Genomic DNA, 23,142 nt, shown 5'->3' with positions numbered 1-23,142 from the left:
TGGGATAATGCAATACTGATACTTAGGTTGAGAAGCAGTTATCTTCAGGTTTATGGGAGAATATTTGATATCTCGAGTTATATTAAATTAATGAATAGCATAAACTTAGTCCTATCTAGGAAATAAGAAAATCCATGGGCTAATACTTTTCCCTCGGTAACTAGCTCCTCCTTGAAGCACTTGATCTACAGCCTTGATGGCATCATCTAATACCCGAGTTCACATTGCACATCATACCGCAACCTGCGGGAGTCGATACATTTCGCCGATCATTTGAATCCTTCCCCTTCCCTCCCAAGTTTGTCTCAACCATCTGCCTATATGATCATAGCGAAGCATAGACAGAATGAGAACGATTCCCAAAAGTGGCAGTGCTGTGGCAAAGTAAACCCAAAAGCGCTCATGGCCTGGTGAGTATGCATCAGACATGCTGAAAAGACTTGCCACCCAGGCTAATGGTATAAACACTAGGGCAATAAATGTCAAGCGTCTCATGGTGAAGGCTTCGAGGATGGATCGCCGCGAATCCAGCAGTTGCACTATTGACATTGCCACCGCGATCATTTGCTCGAGGGACTGACAGTATTCTTGCTGTTGTGTCTTTAGCCATCTAACATCTTTGAGAATAAGACTCCAGAGCTCTTTCTCGTCCTCATATTGCGTATGAAAGCAGATAACTTCCGCTAGTAGATCAAGTCGTTGTTGTCCTCTTTTGCTGCGCCGCCGCCAGCGCTGAAGATGGGCAATATCCTCGTCACGTATTGGCCCAGCCTTGTTGAGGATCGAGTATTCATCGTATTTGGAGCAGCGGGTTGTTGAGTAGTTGTAGAGGCTCCACTCAGAGATCACAATGCGGACTGGATAATATCCTACGCTTAGAATGCTCGGCGAGTTGGCATGAAATCCAGGCGGCCGTTGGTTCCCTAGGTAGCAAACAATCGTATCCAGCATCGAGGTTGTGTTTAATGAACGGCTTGCTTTGCCATGGGCGAAGGAGGAAAATGAACATGGTGATTCGAAGTCCTCAAACCCATCGCATAAAACTCTTGCGTGGTATGACCTGTTTGGTTCCGTATGCAGGGCTTCGACAGAGGTAATGGGCGGATCTACGAGGAACAGACCTTGTCATGTCAGGCCACGTATCAGGTCGATCTCAAAATAAGAATGTACTCACAGATTTGGGACGTCTTGACGGGCTTGATAATGAAGGAGCAACATGCCCGAGCGAGGGCAAGCTGTCTGCCTGATATTGGTGCCAGTCGCCGGACGTTCCGAGGAACATTGGAGCCTGTTGTCAATGCGTATGGGACATTAGAGCCATCGCTGCCGCCCAAAGCCACAAACTGGTAGTGATGAAGATGGATGTGATTTCTTTTCCCAATGAGCGACGGTAAAGTCGCATACGAAGGCGGGGCCGCCGCTTTCCGGATACTGTCGAAACGAGAATTGACGTAGTCAGCAAAGAAGAGAGGATCGATGTCGAGAGCCTCGCCCAGCAGGCTGACCATGGTGGAAGTAATATTCTCAACGAAAAGGAAGCGTGTCGTGGAGGGCGTGACTCCTTCAACGAGGTAGACAAGGTCGTCTTCCATCGCGGAAACGGGCTCTGGCTCAAGCTGAGATGGCTCATTGTGGCGATAATCGAGGTACACAACCCTGCTTGCGGCGCGAGATTCACGCTGGAGGTGTTCATAGAGGCCAGAAATGCAGGGGTTGGCCTTGGCTCGAAACCTGACGAACTCAAGGTATGTCGTGCCACCCATTTGGCTCCCTTGATTGCTGATGCCAAGAACTGTAAAAGAGGGTGACACAAGAGAGCATGTGTCCGAGGCCACCCAGGAAGTTCTGCAGCCGACATTTAATTATCCTGAGCTTGAAAGTGAGGCTGTCGCCAGAGACGAGGGTTACTGCACAGCCACCGCCTATTTGCACTTTTGACGAACTCCCAATGGACGGAATGCCGTCGGGTAAGTTTTTCCTTATCAATGGCCAGCCTAAAAGAGCACAATTGGCAAAAACAACATTTCCACGAGGTTGAATTCACTTTTGAAAACGCCACAGCTGAGGAAGTCGCGTCATCTTCGTCCGTCAAACGCGAACTTGGGACTCGATACAAGAGTCTGGGCACGGTTGACTCCAGGCGTGAGGTTCACTCAGAGTAGAGGTATTTTCAGTTGCTTGTGTTGTAATCATTCTTCATCTTTATACTGACAAACAATACATAAAAAGACACCAGCGCCTTGATGACTAGCTAATAATCAGGAGGTGGACATGAACGCTGCTCGAGATTCCACCTTCAGCGAGCCTGCCGGCGAGGGCTTGTACTAAGTCGATGATAGCCAATCAAATGACACCACATAATGAGACAGGCGCACAGGTTTTGAGGCTAGTGTGCCTTGGATCGACAGGCTGGTTTCGGGGCACAGCGAGCAGGCAGCCCGAAGCCCGCCTGGTCCGTCGGACAAAGGTCGTAGCGAAGCTACCAGGTTTAGAGGGAGATTATCCATACTGAGTAGGGGAAGAGTCAACAAGATTTCCTGTCGTTGCATCCTCTCTCTTGGGGTACATTTTCTATTAGCCTAGATCTGTGAATATTAGTGACCCCTCCTCCAAAACAAGCTACCAGCCACAATGACAACAAGCGCGGTTACTGGCACATCATTAAGGCCCTGATCATGAACGGGGGTTAAAATGAATCACGTTTCGGAGAGTGATATCCTATCGCATAAAATTAGCGTAGCCACCGTCTTATACCTAAAACCCCGTCATGTTTATAGCTATTCCTTAATGGGCGATGGCCCTAACCGCCTTCCCTACCTATTAGACGGTCATAGTGAAGTTATTATGGCTGTGATACTGAGTAAGTAAATATATTGACTTTAAAGCTAAATTTAAATGCCTTTAGATATGATTTTCGAGAAGAAAAGAGTTATTTTTATATCTCCTATAGAAAATATACCTAATTCAAAGAGATACTGCTTATATAAGCCTATTAGAAGTCTAAGAAGTAGTCTTAATTACCGCTGGCTATATAGGAAGCATTATAGCCGCCGCCTATGTACCCTAATGATCCTAGTAGTTAATTAATTATATTAGGGTCTTAAGCTAGCTGGGGTTAGTAGTAGACTAATAAATAGATTTTATACTTCTTTAAAAGACTTCTTAAAGCCTGCTGGAATAGTAATCTAAATATTAATAAGAAAGGGGCATACTAGGATATATTAGTAAGCTTTATCCCGGGCTTTAAGATAAAGTAGGCGAATTAAAATTAATCCTATAATATAATAAAGAATAAGCTATGGAACCTAAAGGACTTCTAATATGCTTTCTGTAAAGCTTATAATTTATTAAGAGGAGGATATTATGAGAGGATTAGATGTATTAATCTTAGCCGGGATAATAGGGAGAAGATAGAGGAGAAATACCTATAGCATAGCTATAAGGCTATGACGGATAGACTTCTTATTAGTCTGTATATCACGATGGACTCGTGGGAGGAGATATTCGCAGATGATCTGCCAGCAGGCCGGCTTATCACTGTAGCGGATAATGATATAATCTGGGTGGGCTAGGACCCGAGAGGTAGGGCGGAGGGCGAAGACGAGGATGTCGTGATGACTGACAACGACGATGAGGGAGTCGAGGAAGTCGAGGAAGAGGAGGAGGAGGGCGAGGAGAGCGACGACGAAGCAAATGATCTACCACAGAGTCAGCTTCCGGATTCTCTTCAGCTTCCCGATTCTCTTCAGCTTCCCGACTCTCTGATCCCTGACTCTCTGATCCCTGATACTCCGCGTGAGGAAGGATTCTCGTCGTCGCCGGCTCTGAGACCTTCGACGCTGGGGAGAGGGTTAACTCCTTCTTCATCGTAGCTATAGCAGCGATAGCGCAATGCAATATCCGAGTATTAGACTCCTTCCTTAGCGGCAGCGAAGAAGAAAAAGGAAAGAAGTGAGAGATTAATTACGGCGGCGGAGTTAAAGGAGCTACTTCATGATGATTCTTAGAGGAGCTTATCTATTATATCATGGGCAGCTAGGTCAGAGGACCTAGAGAAAGCAGTTACTAACTGCTTAGAAGTCATCAGAGAGTTAAAAGGCATGCCCTATGTGTAAAAGTCCTTATTATAAAGGTCTTTTATAAATATAATTCTAGAAAAATAAGCTTATAAGATATAAGCCTAGGACTCTACTACCCTATAGTATAGCTTATGCGCTATCTTATAGCTTGCTTACCTAAGCTTTATATTCTTAGATAAGCAAGATATTAAGGAGTTATAATAATTCCCCTTTTAGGTCCTATTACCCTTTTAGGAAGGGTCACGTGACTTTGGACTTAGGGCTCTTATAGAGCCTGATAAAGCCGATAAAGCCATGCCTTTCTATAGGGTATTTCCTATCCGGTTTTAAATCTCTTAGTTTAAAACCTTTAAGGGTTTCAGCTTCTTCCAACTATAGCCCGGCTTTAAGCTATCTGTTTCTAGCAAAACTAATAGGGTTTTAAAGCCCGGAATTAGAGCTATCCGACGGTATAGCTTTTATCCGAATCGGGCTAATAGATTCCGATCAATTAGCTATATAAGCTATAAACCCTCTCTTAGAAATAGCTTCTTAGATCTTTAACCAATTCAACTAATAAGACTACCTATAAGAAGCTAGCCTTCTTTTTTATAACCTTATCTATTATTTTCCCCACTCTTATTACTTTATAATACCTTATCTAGCTAATTAGCTATTTATAAGGACTGATTCCACTGCCTATTCTCCTCCTATTTTAGTTACCTACCCTATACTATTTTCAGACTTTATAGTTTTTATTTTTTAGTCTTTTATACTATGCTATAAGGGCGATTTTATTATTTAAGAAAGTAAGGAATATAGTAATATAAAATATACTAGGTTTAAAGGAAATAAAGGAAGCTTAGGTTAAGAGCTAACTTAGCCTAGTAGAATAAGGCTATATAGTTATTATACTTAGAAGATAAGGCTTAGTAGTATTTAATTTATTAAGGTAGCTTTTCCCTAGTAAATTAACCCTAATTTAGATACCTTATTATTAACTATAATTAAGCTATTATAAGTCTATTTTTATAGCTTTAAATTACCCTTTATTACCTTTAGCTACATTACTAGCCCTCTCTTTATTTATTTTCTTTAACCTTATTGCTTTTATTGCTCTCGCCGCTTTTTTTATGCTTATTACCTTCTTCGCTTTAGCCACTCTTATAGTATTCTTAATTTCTAGTCTTATATTACTCTTCTTTTTTTCTTCTTCTTAATATAGCGCTATATTACCGCTAAGTCGCTTTAGTAATAATATTATATAGCCTAAGTGAAGTCTATGCTAGTATAAAGTTATTTATATGCCTCTTAGCTACTTCTATTACTTCTTAGGCAAGAGGGAAGTTATTTAAGTATATTAAAAGATTAAGATTATACACGCTAGGCTCTAGGCTATCTACTAAGAGGAAATTCTATAGACTTATAACTATAAGTATAATTTAATGCTAGTCTTTAATAAAGTATTTAGTAGCACTATATCTTATAATCTTAAATTTCCTCTTAACCTAGCTAAAGATCTACTTAATAATTATATAAAGCTAGGCGTAATAAAGGTTATATATCTCTTCTAGGTATTATAGCTATTAAGTAGTTACTTCTTAGTCTTATAGATAATATCTTATTTCTAGGAATAAAATTAAGATACCTCTTTTAGAGCTAAAGCTTATATTAGTAATATAAAATTATACTAAGGGGATTTATAAGTTTATAGTCCTTATTATATATATAAATAAGGAGTTATTAATAAATCCCTTAGCGCTTATAAGTATATATATAAAGAACCCTTTAAATATTAGGGAAATCCCCGGGAACCATATAACTAGGAAATCCCTAGGAAATCCCCGGGAATTCCCCGGAATTTAGACCCACTTTCCCAGAGACTTCCTAGAGAAATCCCCGGGAATTCCCTAGGAATTCCCTAAAGGATCCTTAGGGGAAACCTAAGGGAATTCCTAGGGAAATCTCCTATAAAAACCCCTAAGTAGACTAGATAATTTGCTATCGAATTCTTACCTTATTATTATCCCTTTTAGAAATCTATACCTTTTCTAAGGACCTATAACTTCTAAGAGGCCTAATAAGGGATAAATAAGTATTATTAATATTATTCCCTTATAAATAGTAATAATTAATAACGCTACTACCCACTGCTAAATCCTTATTCTCCCTTATCTATACTCAAAGAGGAACTACTTAGAAGGTACCTCTACTTAGCATATAGAACCGGCAAATACCTACAGAGCTTTCTAGATCCTATCATTAAAGAGCTTAAGGAATACAAGGACCTATAGGCAGTAGACTCTATCTATCTTAAGAACTAACTTTCTCAAGGCATCCCTCTATCTATAATTAAATAATAATGCCTTAGGGCTATAAAGCAAATAATCTTACTTGCCTCCTAGGAAAAATAGCCTATAGCTATAGCCGAGAACATAAAACAATAGTAAATACATTATTAATATATACGCATTTAAGAGGACCTATAGAAGCAAATAAACAAAGATATAGCCTCCCGGCCAGAGCAACCACTTATACTTCCTAGGCATTTCTTATTATTAAGACTAGCCTCTCTAGAAGCAAGACCTTACTATAAGTCTTAAGAAACTAGTAATTCCCTCGCTAATTAATTTATATAACTCTCCCTAAACTAAAACTACCTAGCTCTAATCTAATTTAATTAATTTATTAAATTCTACTTACCTTTATAAATACCTAGACCTAAAACTTAGTTTAAATAAATTAATAAGCGCGGGAACTTACTAATATCCCTATTACCCTTAGAAGATACCCCCTAGATTACCTCTTAGCACTAATTCTAAAACTAATCACTATAGATCAAATTAGAGGAGCTAGACTCCCTGGGCTTACTTATAGCGGCTACCTAAGTTATAACCTTTAAAATAATAAGAGGTCTAGGAATAGGACCTTTTAGAAACTATAATAGGATAATAATCGCCTAGTCGCAAAGGCAAAGCATAGCTCCTTAGTAAGCCTTAGCCACTAATAGGGGTAATTAAGATAATATAAAAATATAACTATTATTATAACTAGGGAGTATATTAATAAATAATAATAATAACTAATTATTTACTAACTCTATTCCCTTAGATTAAATCTACTAAAGCCTAAGCCTAAATAATAATAATAATAATAATAGCTAGCTATAGCCCTCACTAGCGCTATACGCCCTCGGCCTAGACTAGATAAAATAATTAATAAGTATTATATAAGGATCTTATTAACCCTAAGTCTATTTCTATACTAAGGATATAAGAAAATTTTAATTAGCTAGTAATTATAATTAGACTTATAATAAGGTAATTATTTAGGGCACTTATATAATTTTTTAAAGCATAATATAATTTATTAATACCCTTAATTAATATTATACCTAAAGCTAGAAGTACGCTAAGGCCCTTATACTTAATATCCTATCCTTATTCCTCGGGATAGCGCTAGAATAGTATACTAATAATATTAATATAAATAAAAGATATGCACTATGGGATATATAGAGCTTCTAGAAATAAAAAAACCTTCTCCGCGAATAATTCCACCTATGACTAAATATAATACTCTAGGCCCTACTTAAAGAAAGATTTACTATTAATAATATCTATAAGGAATAAGACTTCTATAGCTAAGTAACCTCCTTAAAGCATATAGAAATAAAGGCTAGGTAGCCTAACCCATAGTTAGTTATATAAGCTTATATCTAGCTTAATAACTACCTAAAGGAAAGCTTTCTTTAACCGCGGCTAATAGACTCTTTTAATAACTAGATAGAGGACTATAAATAGAAGATACTAAATGTCTATATCTAGGCGACGGTAGGAGATTAGGCTAACTAAAAGAGCGCCTTAACCTATTAACCCATAGCCCTAGTGATTATATAGACCCCCCGCCTTCCTAATTTAAAAAGAGCCGGCAGGGATGCTAAGTAAGTCCGCGCGTCTAAGGCCTAAATAGGCCTAGGCAACTACTATAACCCAGTAAGCCTAGCTAGGGGCTACTAACCCCTAGATCGCATAGGGAATATATATAATACTATGCCTTCCTAGAATAATACTTAATAAAATATTTCCTAAGCCCTTATATTAATAACTTAAGTATTTACTGCTATTAAAGAAGCATAAAGGAATATAAAGGATAAATATTTCTTTACTAAGGAATAATAAACCGCCCTATGAGCTATTATTAAGAGTAAAGAAACTTATATATATTTTGCCTAGGTAATATCTAACTATAATACCACTAATAAACTAGATAAAGAGGTAATTAACCTAGTAGCAAAAGCCCCGCTAATAACTAAGATCTTAGAAATTATAAATTTTATACCTAATAAATAGTAGGTAAAATCTATAGTAAAAGTATATAGCGAGTTAACCTTTACTATTATAATAAAATATAAGCTTATATATATTATACCGGGACCTAACTAACTAGCTATTTATATATTCACATAGATATAAATCGCAAACTCCCTAGGCAATAAAACCTAGAGAGAAGTCTATATTAATATAAGAGCTAGATATTTAGTTATTAGATAGGATTTCCTCCCTTTTTTAGTAAATATATAATAAGACCTTACCTAAACTATCACTCTTTATAGAGTAGGGTAATCCTATACCATTAGATAGGCTAAGTTTACCCTATATATCCCTAAAACGAAGGATAAGTAGCCCGCTACGGCTAAAGCTAGAACAAGCGCCTAGATTATAGACTAACTTAGCATAAGACTACTCCTAGGATAAGAATTTAATACCCTATATAGATTAGATATCCTTAATAGCGAGAATTATATCTATATTAGATTAGCTAAAGGGATTTTAGTCTTAATAACCCTAGGCTAATCTAAATAATTCCACGCCTAATAAATTAAAGCCTAGGTAGCTATTAATATACTAGCTCATAGCAAGGCATATATCCCCATAAAAGCATATAGGGCAAAAAGAAATAATAATTTTTTCTTTAAACCATATATTAAAGGTAATATACTAGTAATAACGCAGGAAACTAATAATATCTTCTTTTATAATAGGTCCTTAGAAGCCTAGACTATTTATTAAGGCTAAAAGATAGGCATCCTAAGGCTAGCTAATACCGATAAGTACTTTAAAGAAAAACACTAGGCATAACTTCTAGCAGTATATAGAGATATTATACTAGATAGGTAGATATTCTCGTAAGTAATAGCACCTAAACCTAGCGAGGGACCTATTATATTCCTCGTGGAAGGCTCTACTAAATATACAGTTAAGCATAAGCTAGCTTATAAAACTATAGTTCCCTAGGGACTAGATAGCCCCCCGCATAATAACTAGCTTTAATAATCTAAGCTAGATCTAAGACTTAAGCTAAGAATTACCTAATTAAAAAACCTCCTAGAGATTACTATTAACCTAAGAGTATAGATTTATAACTAGGGCAAACTAGTTATTAATATAATCTTTGCGCTACTTATAGAATTCCTAACCCTATAGGAGGACATAGGATTAATTATTATTAATAAGAATAAGTAAATAAGAATCTTATTTATTAATAATTAGTACTAATAAAAGCTTAGGTCCTAACTATACCTACTTAGCCTAAAGGCTAAGGAATTCCTAAATAAAACCTTTAGAGCCCTTTATAACTAAGACTAGATAGAGTTTTAATAAGAACTTATATTATTTGCGAGCCCTATATTTATAGTCTAGTAGGTAGTTAATAGGAAGGAAAAAGAAAGGGTTATAATAGACCTCTAAGTACTAAATAAGGCTATGCTTATTAATATATACTTAATGCCCCTATAAAGCAAAGTAATAAATAAACTTAAGGGGAAATAATATATTAGCATAATAAATATTAGATCTTTCTTTTATTAGTTCCTTATCTATATAAAATATTAAAACTATTTTATAATTATTAATTACTAAGGGCTAGAATAATCTAAGGTTACCTTTATAGGTTTTAAAAACTTACTAGTATATATATAAAGGTTTATAAATAATATCCTAAGATTATACTAAGAATATATTATAGCCTTTATTAATAATATTATAATCTTCTTAGATACTATAAAAGAATACCTTTAATACCTTTATGCCCTCTTTACCCTCTTTAAGGACTAGAATATAACTCTATTAGTAGATAAATCCTTCTTAGTATATCTATTAGTATAACTACTTAGGTTTAAGGTAGATAATCTAGGACTATTAAATACTAATAAATAAGTCTAGGCCTTATATAACCTAGAATTTCTTAAAACCCTAGCTAATCTAGAAACCTAGATTAATATAGTTAGATAGCTCTAAAGCCTTATTTCTTAGTTCTCTAACTAGATTAAACTACTATAAAGATAAAAGGCAGAGCTATTCTCTAAGGGATATAATTTAAGGGAATTAAAGTCTAGTTAATAGCATAAGGGGTATATTTCCTTAATAATATAAGAGAGTACTAAGGAGGAAAGAAAGGCCTTTATTAATATAACTAGCGGGCTAGCTAATGCCAGCGCTATATAGCACTTCGACCTAGACTAAGAGCTTCTAGCCATACTAGATATATCTAAATAGGGGCTAGGAGCTATGATCTTCTATTTAGATCCCTCTTATATTTAGAATAAGATAGACTATATCCTAGGCATAGCGATTAAGCTAGTATTATACCTAAGCCGCGCCCTAAGGAGCGCTAAGACGCGATATTAGCTTATAGAACTAGAGACTATATGCCTAGTATAGGTATATAAGAAGTTATATATAATATTCTTTTCTAGTTAGTTTAGCAAAGTATAGATCCTTATTAATTACGCTGCTATTTATAATATTATAAACTAGCTTATAGTATTCTTATTAAGCCTATAAGTAAATAATTAATTAATCTAAGTATCTTAATACCTTAGCTAATACCTTATTATAATCTAATATATACTAGGGATTATTAACCTAATTAGGGATGCCCTCTCGTGGCTACTAGGGGCCTAATTACTACTAGATAATAACGAGGGAGAGCTTAACTAAGGATAAAATACTAGGGGATTATATAATACTATTTATTATTACTTAGAAGTATTAATAAGCCCTATTATTAAGAATGCTATTTTATAGTAATATAAGACTAATATATAGTAGAAAAGTATCCTTAAATAACTAAGAGACTAGGATAAGCGGGATAGCCTTACTTTTATTTATTAATATAGCTTATTATACCTAGTTAAGTATAATAGCTATTACTAACTCTGCGTTTCTAACTAAACTGCGATAGACCTAATATAAGATATATATAACTAGAAGTTCTACCTAGGCCCTAAAATAATAAAGAAAAAACTCTAGAAATCCTTTATAATTAATTACCTTAACTATAAAGTTAAGGATATATAAAGATAATATAATATCTATAAATAAAATAAGATTAATAGAGATATATTACCTAGTAAATTAATACTTATCTAAACCCTATTAGTTTTATTTTATATTATTATAATAGATTTTATTATAGGGTTATTAGATATCCCTAGCGAAGGGTAATTATAAATAAACTATAGCTTTAATATATTTAATACCTTCCTTATAGTTATATATAAGTTTAGCTATATATCCCTAGTTATTCTAGGCCATATAGAGTTTATAGTAAAACAATAGGCCCTATCCCTAATAGACGAGCTAAGGAGGTATAACTAGGGCCTACTATGGGTAATTATATTAGACCGGGATCTAAAGTTCCTTAGCGCCTTCTAGTAAATACTCTAGGCCGCTATAGGAACTAAGCTATATATATCCACGGCGTAGTACCTATAGTCTAATAGGGCTATAAAATAGCGTAACTAGGCTATTAAGATTACCCTATAATATTAGATAAGTAATAACCTAGTAGCCTTATAGATAATAGCAATTATATTATTATAGTTTACTATAAATAATACCTATATTAATATAATTTAGACCTCCCCTAGCAAACTTATTACTAGGCAGAGGATAAATAATAACCTCTAGTATATAAGAGACGCAATAAACTAGCTCGATAGGGCTATACTCTAGGAACATATATAGTTATTAATTGCCTTCGCCTAAGCTACTATGAAGCATGCCTATAATAAGAAGTATTACCCCCTTTAGTTTAAACTAGGGGACTAAGTATTACTATGACTAAGAAAAGGTTATAAGGTAGCGGATAATAAGGTAGAGAAGCTTAAGGAAAGATAAATTAGCCCCTATTATATTATTAAGTAAGTAAGAAAGCTAATATATTGCCTCGATATAAAGGATAACCTCTTTATCTACCTAGTAATCTCTATTACTTACCTCTCGCCCGCTAGGGATCTAAGGGAATAACTAGGCCCTATAATAATTAAGGAAGATATAGGGAAATAAAGAGATAACTACTAATACTTTAAAATAAAATAAATTATTAATATAAGGTAAAGGAAGTTTAAATATAATAAGCCTAAGATAGAATACCTTATAGTCTAAAAGGGATACCTAAGTAATTTTAATAACTAAATCAACGAGGATATTATTAATATACTAAAAGTAATAGCTAAATTTAAATAAAAAAAGGATAGAAATTAAGTGCTTATTAATAAATCTAAGGCATACACGCGGGAAGTATAGGCTAAGAATAAAAGAGTACCCTCTATATTAGACTAGAGGCGCTTACTATAAGGATATATAATAAAAGAACTAATTACGCTAGGAATAAAAGAACTAGCGAAGAGGGGGCTAGGTTAGCTGCGTAAATATATATAGGGGAATTCCTAGGGAAGTCTAAGGGATTTCCTTATAATTTCCCCGCTAATATATAGTTAATATCGCCAATCTAATAGTTAGGCACTACCTAGGCATTAGTAATATATTTTTATAATAATAATAAACTAGTACGCCTAGTCCTTAAACTTTTATTTTCTTTTCTCCCTTAGCTCCTTTAGACCTACCTTTCTTTCTTTTCTATTAATGCAGCTAAACTATAATAAATAGACCATAGCCTATTAAGCGCTTTTCCCCCTATAACGCCTAAGCCTACCTAGCTAAAGACTTAACCTACTATGCCTTATTTTCTTATATTATCACTAAACTAATAGGTAATTTATTATATAATAGGTATATCTAAGCTATCTAGATTTATAGTTAAGAAGCTTATATTATTAATACCTAGAAGGCTAGTTATTTTAGCCACTAGATTAGCTATAACCCTATTATCTATGCTTTATTTTAAGCTCGGGCTATCTAAGATAGCTATAACCCTATTATAGGCGCCTTAGACCTATAGTAAGGACTTTACTTCCTATCTAGAAACCTTTACTATAATTACCCTAAGTACCTAGAGGTAAAAGAGAATAACCTTACCGCTTATAACTAGCCCTCTATATTAGTTTTATCTACTCTACGTAGATAAAGGACTATCGCGTATATCCTAAGTATATGGTTTTTTAGGGATTTCCCTGAGATAGATAATAATAGCGACGAGCCAGAAGTTATCCCTGCCTCTATGTTCGTAATAATATAAGGATAGCCCTATGGCCTAAGTAGATAGTTTAAGAAGAAAGATAACTAGCTCTAGGGCAACTATAAGCCTAAGGAAGGGGATATTACTAGCAATATACTAGGGTTAGCTAAGATAGCCTATATCCTTTCCGAGGCCATTGACTAGCTTACCTAGCCCTAGGTCTCTAATGACCTTATCATAGCTATAAAAGACTAGCTAAAGGAGCTTAGAGGGGCCAAGGGCATCGCCAACTTTTATAACTAGGTCTAGAAGTAATATAATACCGATAATACTTAGCCTTTTATCCCTATCTTTAGGTCTTACCTCTAATTAACTAGGTAAACTAACTATACCTCTAGAAACTATAATGATATACTTATTCCCTTCGGCACTAGCTATTCGCAAGTAGAATTATCTAAGAGAGGCCGCCTCGACGAGACAAAGGATAATAATAATAACGCCCTGGCGCGATTTATTAAGCATTAGGCCGGGCAGAACTAGGGCGCGGCCATAGGCGGCGAAAGGAAGTTCCCCGCGGGATATATTATTATTAAAGACTAGTATAGCATAAATAACTAACTAATAGCTTACTTCTAGGTTATTTCCGCCGACTAGGCTATCCTTTTCTTTAATAATATATATACTAAGGGCTTTAATATCGCCCTTAAGATAATATAAGATAAAGCTAGGAAGAACTTTTCCTTTTCTAAGGCTATATACCTCCTTAAGATTAATAACTATTTCATACTAATAATAGACCTCCTACTATATAAGCCATAGCTTACCCACCTAAGCATAGATAAACTAATCCCTAATATCTTAGATTAATCTATCTTTAATAACCCTAATAATAGGCTTGCCTATTTCCTCTAGGCTATATAGAATGCCTAGATTACTAACTATTATATCCCTGCTATTATAAGCAGTCTAATCTTATAAGGACTAACCGAGGATAATAATATATTTACCCCGGGAAGACCTATATTAATCGCGGCTAGCCATAATAGCTAGTTCTAATACCCCTACTACGCTATAGATAATAGCGAGTTCGCGTAGACCCTAGAGATTAACTACTAGGACTAATACGACTAGGATACTTATAGTATTAAGCCCGCCTAGAATAATAACGAGGATAATAGCGGTAAAAATATAGCGGGTAATAGAGGTAATAGTGCCTAAAGAGGTATACTAATAAGGCGGGATAGTACCCAGAGAAGCTATAATGCATAGTAAGAGGAGGACTATATATATAGTACTAATAATTATAAGGAGCACGAGGATAAGAAGAAAATATATTCGCGGGATATAGCTATTATGCTAAGATAGTAATTTTCTTTATTTATTTTAGCTCTTATTAATATTCCCTTAGTATTATAATAATAAAACTGCCGCGTAGGATATAACTAGGCGGAGGGTAGATACTAGGGATAGCGCTTATTTTAGTTAGGGGGACTTATTAGGGAAATCCCTAGGAACTATATAACTAGGAAATCCCTAGGAAATCCCCGGGAATTCCCTGGAATTTAGACCTACTTTCCTAGAGACTTCCTAGAGAAATCCCTGGGAATTCCCTAGGAATTCCCTAAAGGATCCTCAGGGGAAACCTAAGGGAATTCCTAGGGAAATCTCTTATAAGAACCCCTAAGTAGACTAGATAATTTGCTATTGAATTCTTACCTTATTATTATCCCTTTTAGAAATCTATGCCTTCTCTAAGGATCCGTGACTTCTAAGAGGCCTAGTAAGGGATAAATAAGTATTACTAATATTATTCCCTTACACTTTAAAGTTAATTATTATAAGGATATTTTATAAGATATTATTTTTTTTTAATTAATATCTTTTTTATTATTAATAAAAAATAAAAATAAGTATATAATATTTATTTATAGCCTTAATAGTATTATTAAATATCTTTATTTTTAAGGAAAGCTTTATAAAAGTTAATAAATTAAAGAAATAACTTATTAGCTATATAATAAAGTAGATATATAGTTACTAGAGAGGTTTAATAAGTTTATAGAATATATTTAAGATTATTCCCTAATTAATATAAAAGCAAAAAGTAATATTTTTTTATAGCTTCTTATATATAAATATTTATAATATAATTATTAATTTTTACTTAAAAGATATATATTTATTATTATAAGTAATAATATTAATTTATAATTACTAATAAAGGGCTTAAAATAAGGCATATAGTATATAAAATAAATACTTAAATATATTATTATCCCCTCTAAGTAGCTATAATATATATTCTCTTATAAGGTATATATTAGTGCATAAATAGTAGCGGCAATAGCCTCGCTAAGTTAGTCTCTTATCGCTAATAATACTAAGGAAGCATAATATAATAAAAACCTTATAGCAGTTAATAATAACTTTATCTTTTATTATTAACTAATAAAGAAGCTCCTCGCCGTCGAGGAGGCTATTATTATTAATTAGGTAAGTAATTTTTTTTATTTCTTTATCTTTAGATATTATTTTTAACTAGAATTAAGACTATAAATAGCTTCTAATTACCCCTTTTTGCCTAATTTAAAATAAATCACGAAAATCAGTATAATTAATATCCCTCTTACCTCCACGGGTAAGCTAAAGGCCATGGCAGCCCCCGGCTAGCGTAATATATATGGATGATGATCCTTAGGGTCAGAGATGTAACTAAGACGGTCAATTCTTATATGCCCTGCTGGGAGCGGTGCCGGATCGAGGAAAGCGTATCCCCTCATTCATTTAACAGGAAAATTTGAATCATGATTCATTTTGAACCCAGTTCATGATCAGGGCCTAAGCCCGATGGCGCTAGGCTCTAGAGCCTAGCTAGAACGATCTTCTACGGCTGTTGCCATGGGTTTAAATAGCGGAAAGCTTGATTTTTCGTCAAACACCAGGCACAGGTGGCAGGATACGGTTCTGTTTTGGATGTATAGAGGTTAGCGGAGTAGCTTTGACGAGCACAGTGGGTGGAATAAAGACATGGCGATGACCAGTAGAGCTTTATATCTGTCGGAAAGTTCTTTGAGGGGCGATACTGAGTGGACATCTAGTTGTCTTGGACTCTGATGGCCGATCGGATCGATGCGCCCGCAGCAAGCGCCGCCCATTTGGTTCGGCTCGAGCCGCCGCATTCCGGCGCGAAGATCTCCCTACGCAATGCCATTCGTATTGAAGATCGGTGAAGATCAGCATGTGACGGAGTTCTCCCTTTAAATATGTCTCAGCGTGCCGGGGCGTGTAGGGCCAGTGGCTCACCCCTACCACCTTCACCAAACAAGACTTGCGTACTCTCGTGTGCTTCAACATGTCCAGCTCCTCAGCGATCGATCCGGCCATGGATTCGGCATGGCGAACCGACATAGGCACGCTTTGGACTGCAGCCGTAGCCAAACACAACCAAAAAGTCGGCATCAAGTTCAAACTCGATCAATCCAAGGCCATGAACACGCCATGGAACAGTACCACCATGCAGGCCACCTTGAACCGGCTGACTGCCGAGTTTGAAAAGGAGCGCGACTCGCTTGGACACTTCTCGGACCGCATCAAGGGCCCGCTTCAAGTCACGCTCAAGGTTGCAAAGGGGGCGGCCGAGGTCATTCTTCGGACCGCGAGCACCATCGGCGCCATCGCAGGGAGCGTTTTTGCGCCAGCGCCGATCATTGCGGAAGCTTTGGTCTTTGTTTTGAGTGCCACGCAGAAAGTGTCGGGCCAGCTCGACGAGATCAAAAAGTTCTTTGAAGTCACAGCGAACTTCTTCAGACGTCTGTCGGTGCTCGAAGGGAGATTGCCCGATGGACCACAATTTGGCCAGCAGCTTGTCGATGTGTTTGACAGGCTTCTCGGTTTTATTGTTGATGCTCAGATCTTTGTCGGCCGTGGCAAGTTCATGAACTTCTTCAAGGAGCTCGCCAAACCATCCACGCCCTTATCCGACGCGCATGCCTTGTTTCAAGAACAGCTCACTCGACTTGACCAGGCGGCATTGTACTGCACTTTGGGCATCTCTGTTGACATCAACAAGAACGTCGCCGACCTGCGCGCCTCGGTGGACTTGGTCATCGACGATACCCATCACATTGTCGGGCAGATCGATGGACTCGGCACGAATATCGTCGACCTACAGCTACAAATCGGTAGTTTCAGGCGAGACTTTAGCACTTTCTCTCACGAGATACGTCACAAACCCAAGACGGAGGATGCCAGCAAACAGATTGCGGATGCCGTCACTGTGGATCACGCCAGCTATCAATCCAACGTTCTAAGAACCCTCAGGGCATCATTCAACATTGGAGATACGGAGGGCATCCACCAGAGACGGCTGACTAGGATGTTGTCTTCACGCCTCCCTGGCACCTGCGAGTGGATTCATCACCACCAGGCCTATCACACCCTCCTTGATGGAACCTCTCAGTTTCTCCTCCTGCAAGGTGGCCGTCACACCGGGAGAAGCATGCTGTCCTCCTTTATTTTTGAGCACCTCAAGACCTCCAAGCAACAACTCCCCATCAACAAGAGCGGCACACAAACCGAAGCCGCGGGCATATCGGTTGCCTACTTTTGTTTCGGCCAAGAGTTTGGAGGCGAAATTCCATTGACGACATGATTCGTTGCTGCGTCATCCAGATCGTCGAACAAGACGCCGCGTATCGCAAGTGGGCCATGGATCACTGTCTCGGGCAAAAGTCTCGAGGAGAGAGTACCAACCCAACATGGGACGATCACTTTGAGGCCAGATTCAAACCATCGGAGGGCAACTCACATGAACCCTGGTTATTCCTAATTCTTGACGATGTCGACATTGCCGAGTCAAAGCACGATCTGCTGGAGTTCCAGACAAGCATCGAAAATAGAAAGTTGAGAATCAGTCTCGTCCTTACCACAAGCTCGAATATGGAGATGGACATTCCGGAAGAGTCGAAGATTATTCTGGGGGCCGGTAACACAAATGCTGAAAACCACGACCTGCGCACCTTTACCAAACATCTCGCCATGAACCTGTCCCCATTGAACGACCTCGCACCCGAAACACGAGAAAGCCTCGTCAATGGTGTGTGTGAGAAAGCGACCAGTAAGTAAAAAGCCGATGACCCAACTCATTATGCCGGTGCTTACCATCACCTGCACAGCCTACTTGTATGTGGATTATGCTCTTCGGCGATTCAACGTCCTTGGCGGCAGTGACTTGTCTCCATTGAACACGCTCAAAACGAGTCATGTGGAGATATACGGGGACCTCTTTCACGAATGCATCGATCATCGAAACGAGCAAGAACAGACTCAGCTTCATTGTCTCTTCACCTGGCTGGCTCTTTGCAATGACCAACCGCTGTGTATTGGCACAGCAAAAGTATTACTAAAATTGGTTTCCCAATGGAACATCACCACAGCTGCGGAGGAGGGCAGCGAAGGAAAGGGGGAAGCCAAGTCCCGTGACGGAGTCGGCCTTGCAGCTGGGAATAGGCTTCAAGTAGAACTCGCCGGCAACTTATCCCTGTGAGTCAAGCAAGATCACTTCGTGGCTCGTGTGGAATTGCTTATGCTAATTAAACGACCAGTCTTCTTTCTCGGGCAGCCCCCATGTCCAGACACGGTCAAAACGGTGGCCAAGCGGGCGACGACGACCTGATTCAGTTCCGACATCCTGCGCTTCAGGCATACTGGCCAACAACAACATGGGCTACTCTTCCGGCTAATGTCCTCATGTTCAAGATGCTCTCTCATGTTCTGACTGAAAAGACCGATGTCGGGGAACAGAAGGACAAGAATCATGAGCAACTTGTGTATCAAGCTGCCACACTTTGGTTCAAGTTCCTACGGGCGGCTTCATCGCAATACTTGCATGTTGATTCTACAATGGATTCCCACCAAATGAGGCCAGAAACGGCACCACCGGGAAGCATCATGGCGATGACACCGCCACGCAGCATCATGGCGATGACACCGCCGCGCAGCATCATGGAGCTCGCGACGAGCCGTCGAGCAATCGCGCCAATCTGCCGCAGTCAGAAGACTATGATTCGAACCAGTGTTGCCGACCACATCAGTCCCCCCCCGAAAGATTCAAGGATGAGGTCACAACGCGCACCGGTTTCAGAGCACGAGGCGTCGGGACCGCAACTCGTAACGTTCCCAAGACCCGAGGTTTCAATCAACGAGAAGAGTCAACCGGCTGCTATTGTCGCAAAGACCGTGGTACGAGGAATGGCTCACGTCTTCAGCAACGAGAATGGTGCATTGAAGGTTCTGGAGGTCAATGTACCCGAAGTAGATTGGGGGAAATGCCAATCTCTGCTAGGAACAAACTTCGATGAGATCAGTGCAACGTTGAGGATACTCTCGTACTGGCTGCGTTTAGTAGACGGGAGTGACTTGACCGGTCTGTCTGAAGGACCTCGAGACTGGCTCAACGCGATAAAACCAGAGAGGGATGACCCAGAGCCTCACTGCAACATCCTCGAGCAGTTGGCGGCGCGCCATAGCGACAATTGGGGAGCGGCACAGTTCCCGAGCAGCGCATACAACTCATTCCGATTCGCCCATCAAGCGTTGCGCGATCGAGATACCTACATGTCGCAAGGGTGGGAACCCTACCCCCAGCACTCCGAGCCTGAAGCACGCACGGAAGCAATCCTTAAAGTGGGAGAAGGATTGAGAGCAAGGCTGATAGGGCGGGACGATGAGAGTGAGAGGCTGAAGGCTGCCACAGCCAGTGTTGCCATCGCGATGGCACTGCGGTATGACGGGCTCTATGAGCCAGCGTTGGCAGAGGCTCTCAACGCGGCCGAGATAATTGAGGGACAGGATGAGCATGGCAGGGCAGTCTTCAATGCGTTCGAAAATGCCTACGACGGGGCCATGAGAGCGCGAGATGATGAATCAGACACAACGCCCAAGACCAGCATCGGTGACTACGAAGAAAGGTTGCAGCAGCTCATGGGAAGTGGAAACTCCTTTGCCTTGGGGAGCAAGGAGGCCAAACTTCGGTTCGACGTCTACAACCGCATTGGGCGGATCTGCTATGGCATGTCGGAAGACAAGACCGATTTGGCGGTCGAGGCCGGTGCTAATTCCATCCCGGAGAAGGAGTTGGAGAAGAAGGGGTATCTCGAGGCAGCCCGTCTGGCATTCGTCACGGCTCTTGGGACGAAAGAGGAGGGTCGGAACATGATAAGAACCTATTGGTTGAAGGCCAAGGTCGAAGCACTTCTCCGGGATGACAAGCGTGCTCTGGAGAGCGTCGAGAGGGCCGTGGAAACTGCCAACAAGAGCGAAGCGGAGAGCACGACGGTCTTTTTCGACGAGCTGGTCCATGAGTTGAGCAAGGGCCATAACGGACCAGAGAACGTCCTTCAACTCCTGGATCTCGTGGGACATGCACAGCTTGTCAAGGGTTTCATGGCAGAAACACACCGGCGAATCCACAAAGCAGCCAAGAAACGGGGCAAGCCAGCCGCTGAGAAGGTTAAGAAGACATACGCTGAGGCCGTCAATCGCCTGATCGAAGGGGAGAATTCTTCGGCCCAGATGTTGTCGATCTGGTGGGCTGATTTTGTTCGCTTCGTGTGGGCAGGGTTCCAAGCGGACGCGGCAGATGAAGCAGAGGAGATTCTACGTCGAGCACTCCGTGTCAAGGTCGCTGGTAGCGTCGATACTACGATTCGCATTGGCTGGCGGCTGGCAGACATGTTTCTCGAGCAGTTCCTGAGTTCTGCGAAAGAAAAACAAGAATCTGTCGATTTGAAGGATAATCTGGCCAAGAAGCAGGCTGCCCTTGACAAGATGGAGGACCTGATGTCTCAGTTGCAGGGGTTGCAGGCCGACTTTGAGCCTTACCAGTCTCAGATCAGCATCCCGTTGTCCATCATGCGACGCAAGCTCAGTCCAGCTTTGAGCTTCTTCGAGGGCGCCGATCAGACCTTTCGAGGATGCGTCACAACACTGACGGACGAGCACCAGGATAACGACGCGCCAAGCTTCCAGGTCCTTGCCAAGGTCTTGTGCTTGGTACCCGGGCTAAAGAAGCACGCAGAGATTGCGGCCTCCTGTCAGTTCTACGTCATCGATGACCAGCTATTTACGGGAGAAACTCAGTCCCCTGTGACTTGCAGCTACTGCGAGAAACAGATCGGCGGGGATGCCGAAGCTGAGGCTGTTTATCTATGCTGCTATTGTACCAACACATTCGCCTGCAAGAGCTGCTATGACAACAAAGAATCTTCAAGATCAAGCAAGACCACTGGCGATGAGATAGATGATGTCGTGCTGCAACCTGCGTGTCGACCCGAGCACATGTACGTATCAGCCCGTGGCGACGACTGGGGTGGAACGAGAGACGGCAAGATGGTTATCAAGGGTGAACAGGAAAGAGAGCTTTCTTTCCAGGAATGGCTGGATGAGGTCAAGAGAGAATGGGAAGTGGCATGGCAGAAGTCCTGGGGAGAGCCTGCACTTTGAGTTGCTGATCGGGAAAGGAGTGTAGAGATGCATGAATTTGCAGTGCTTGGATTGGGCATTAGGATACTGAATTTTGCGATCTTCTCTTTCAGCGCACAAGACAACTTAGTCCACAATCTCTCTGACCCAAAGTATGTAGGGAACTGGTCTGACTGAACAAAAGACGAACAGTAGCCAAGAACAGAGCCCCATAATGGATGTCTAGACACCTTCAAATCGAAACAAGAATGCCGCTAGAACAGCCGCGGGAAGAGCTACAATCAAGGCCCCCAGAGAAGTGCCACCTTGAATGTCTTTCATCACACCGGACCACAATACACATGGCAGTATACTAGCCGCCATGGTGGTCATGAAAATCCAGAAGATCGTCATGTTGTTGGGCCCTCAATAATGTGAACACCGTTTCCATAACAAGCCTCAACACCGTCGATGACTCTCTTACCCAGCCGCAACGGGAGGCGAGGAAGTCAATCGCGGCGTGCCGCGTTCAGTTCCCCCTCGCCATGCTCCAGGTAGTGTAGGAAGATCTCTGGTGGCATAGGAGGAAGTGGCTCAAGCGGTTTGGGAACGTATTCATAGTCGCTCATTGTGTGTGGTGGGATGCTCTCGGGCCTGTTGCAGATTGACACAGAACCGTGTTTTCGATTCCAGAGCGTGAACTAGACAGGAACAAGAATCTTAGCGTGATGCATGGAGGGTGCCCATTAGAAGCGACATCTTTCCAAATGAGCAACGGGGAAATTTATACGACTCTGCAGAGGTCCAACACCAATAAGCATCACCGCCAACTTCCAGTCTCTGGGACGGTTTGGTGTTTTTTGGTGACCTCCTTTGTCAGCGGGAGGCTTGGATTCATGGTCTTGGGAAGATCGAGACAGCAACATGACAGTTTTGAAAGACTCGGGCTGGCCAAGATTCATCATTTACAATTCATCCCTGGCTGGCATGAACATGTACCACGACGAGGATTAGTTATACTTTAGCCTCTTAGTTATGAGCGCAGGATGGAACTGATTAGAAGACATGAAAGCCCAGAAATACTAGCGTCTAGAGATTGAAACCTTGGACGAAGACTATCCCCTGCACCGAACAAAGTGCCTCGCGGGTTTCGCGTCGCATTCCTGACAGATGGCAGCCACAAGATTAGTTGGTGAATAAT

At 39.9% G+C, this 23,142-nt stretch overlaps 2 protein-coding genes across 2 annotated transcripts; one reads left to right on the top strand and one right to left on the bottom strand.

Moving 5' to 3' along the window:
* Nucleotides 1-683: 683 nt before the first annotated feature.
* On the bottom strand, nt 684-1,763 carry NCS54_01434000 (Hypothetical protein; the record flags this gene model as incomplete). The annotated part of the gene is made up of 3 exons (XM_053159494.1): nt 684-732; nt 1,061-1,121; nt 1,175-1,763. The coding sequence occupies 3 exons, from the start codon at nt 1,761-1,763 to the stop codon at nt 684-686; spliced, it is 699 nt and encodes a 232-aa protein (XP_053015469.1).
* Nucleotides 1,764-16,833: 15,070 nt separating this feature from the next.
* On the top strand, nt 16,834-21,983 carry NCS54_01433900 (Goodbye domain-containing protein; the record flags this gene model as incomplete). Its single annotated transcript, XM_053159493.1, has 4 exons — nt 16,834-18,075; nt 18,153-18,597; nt 18,656-19,022; nt 19,085-21,983. The coding sequence occupies 4 exons, from the start codon at nt 16,834-16,836 to the stop codon at nt 21,981-21,983; spliced, it is 4,953 nt and encodes a 1,650-aa protein (XP_053015468.1).
* Between the last annotated feature and the right edge of the window lie 1,159 nt (nt 21,984-23,142).

Source organism: Fusarium falciforme, chromosome 12 (assembly GCF_026873545.1).
Source record: "Fusarium falciforme chromosome 12, complete sequence".
Lineage (NCBI taxonomy): Eukaryota > Fungi > Ascomycota > Sordariomycetes > Hypocreales > Nectriaceae > Fusarium > Fusarium falciforme.
Note: the sequence above shows the minus strand (reverse complement) of the source record. Positions and strands in the feature narration are given on the sequence as shown.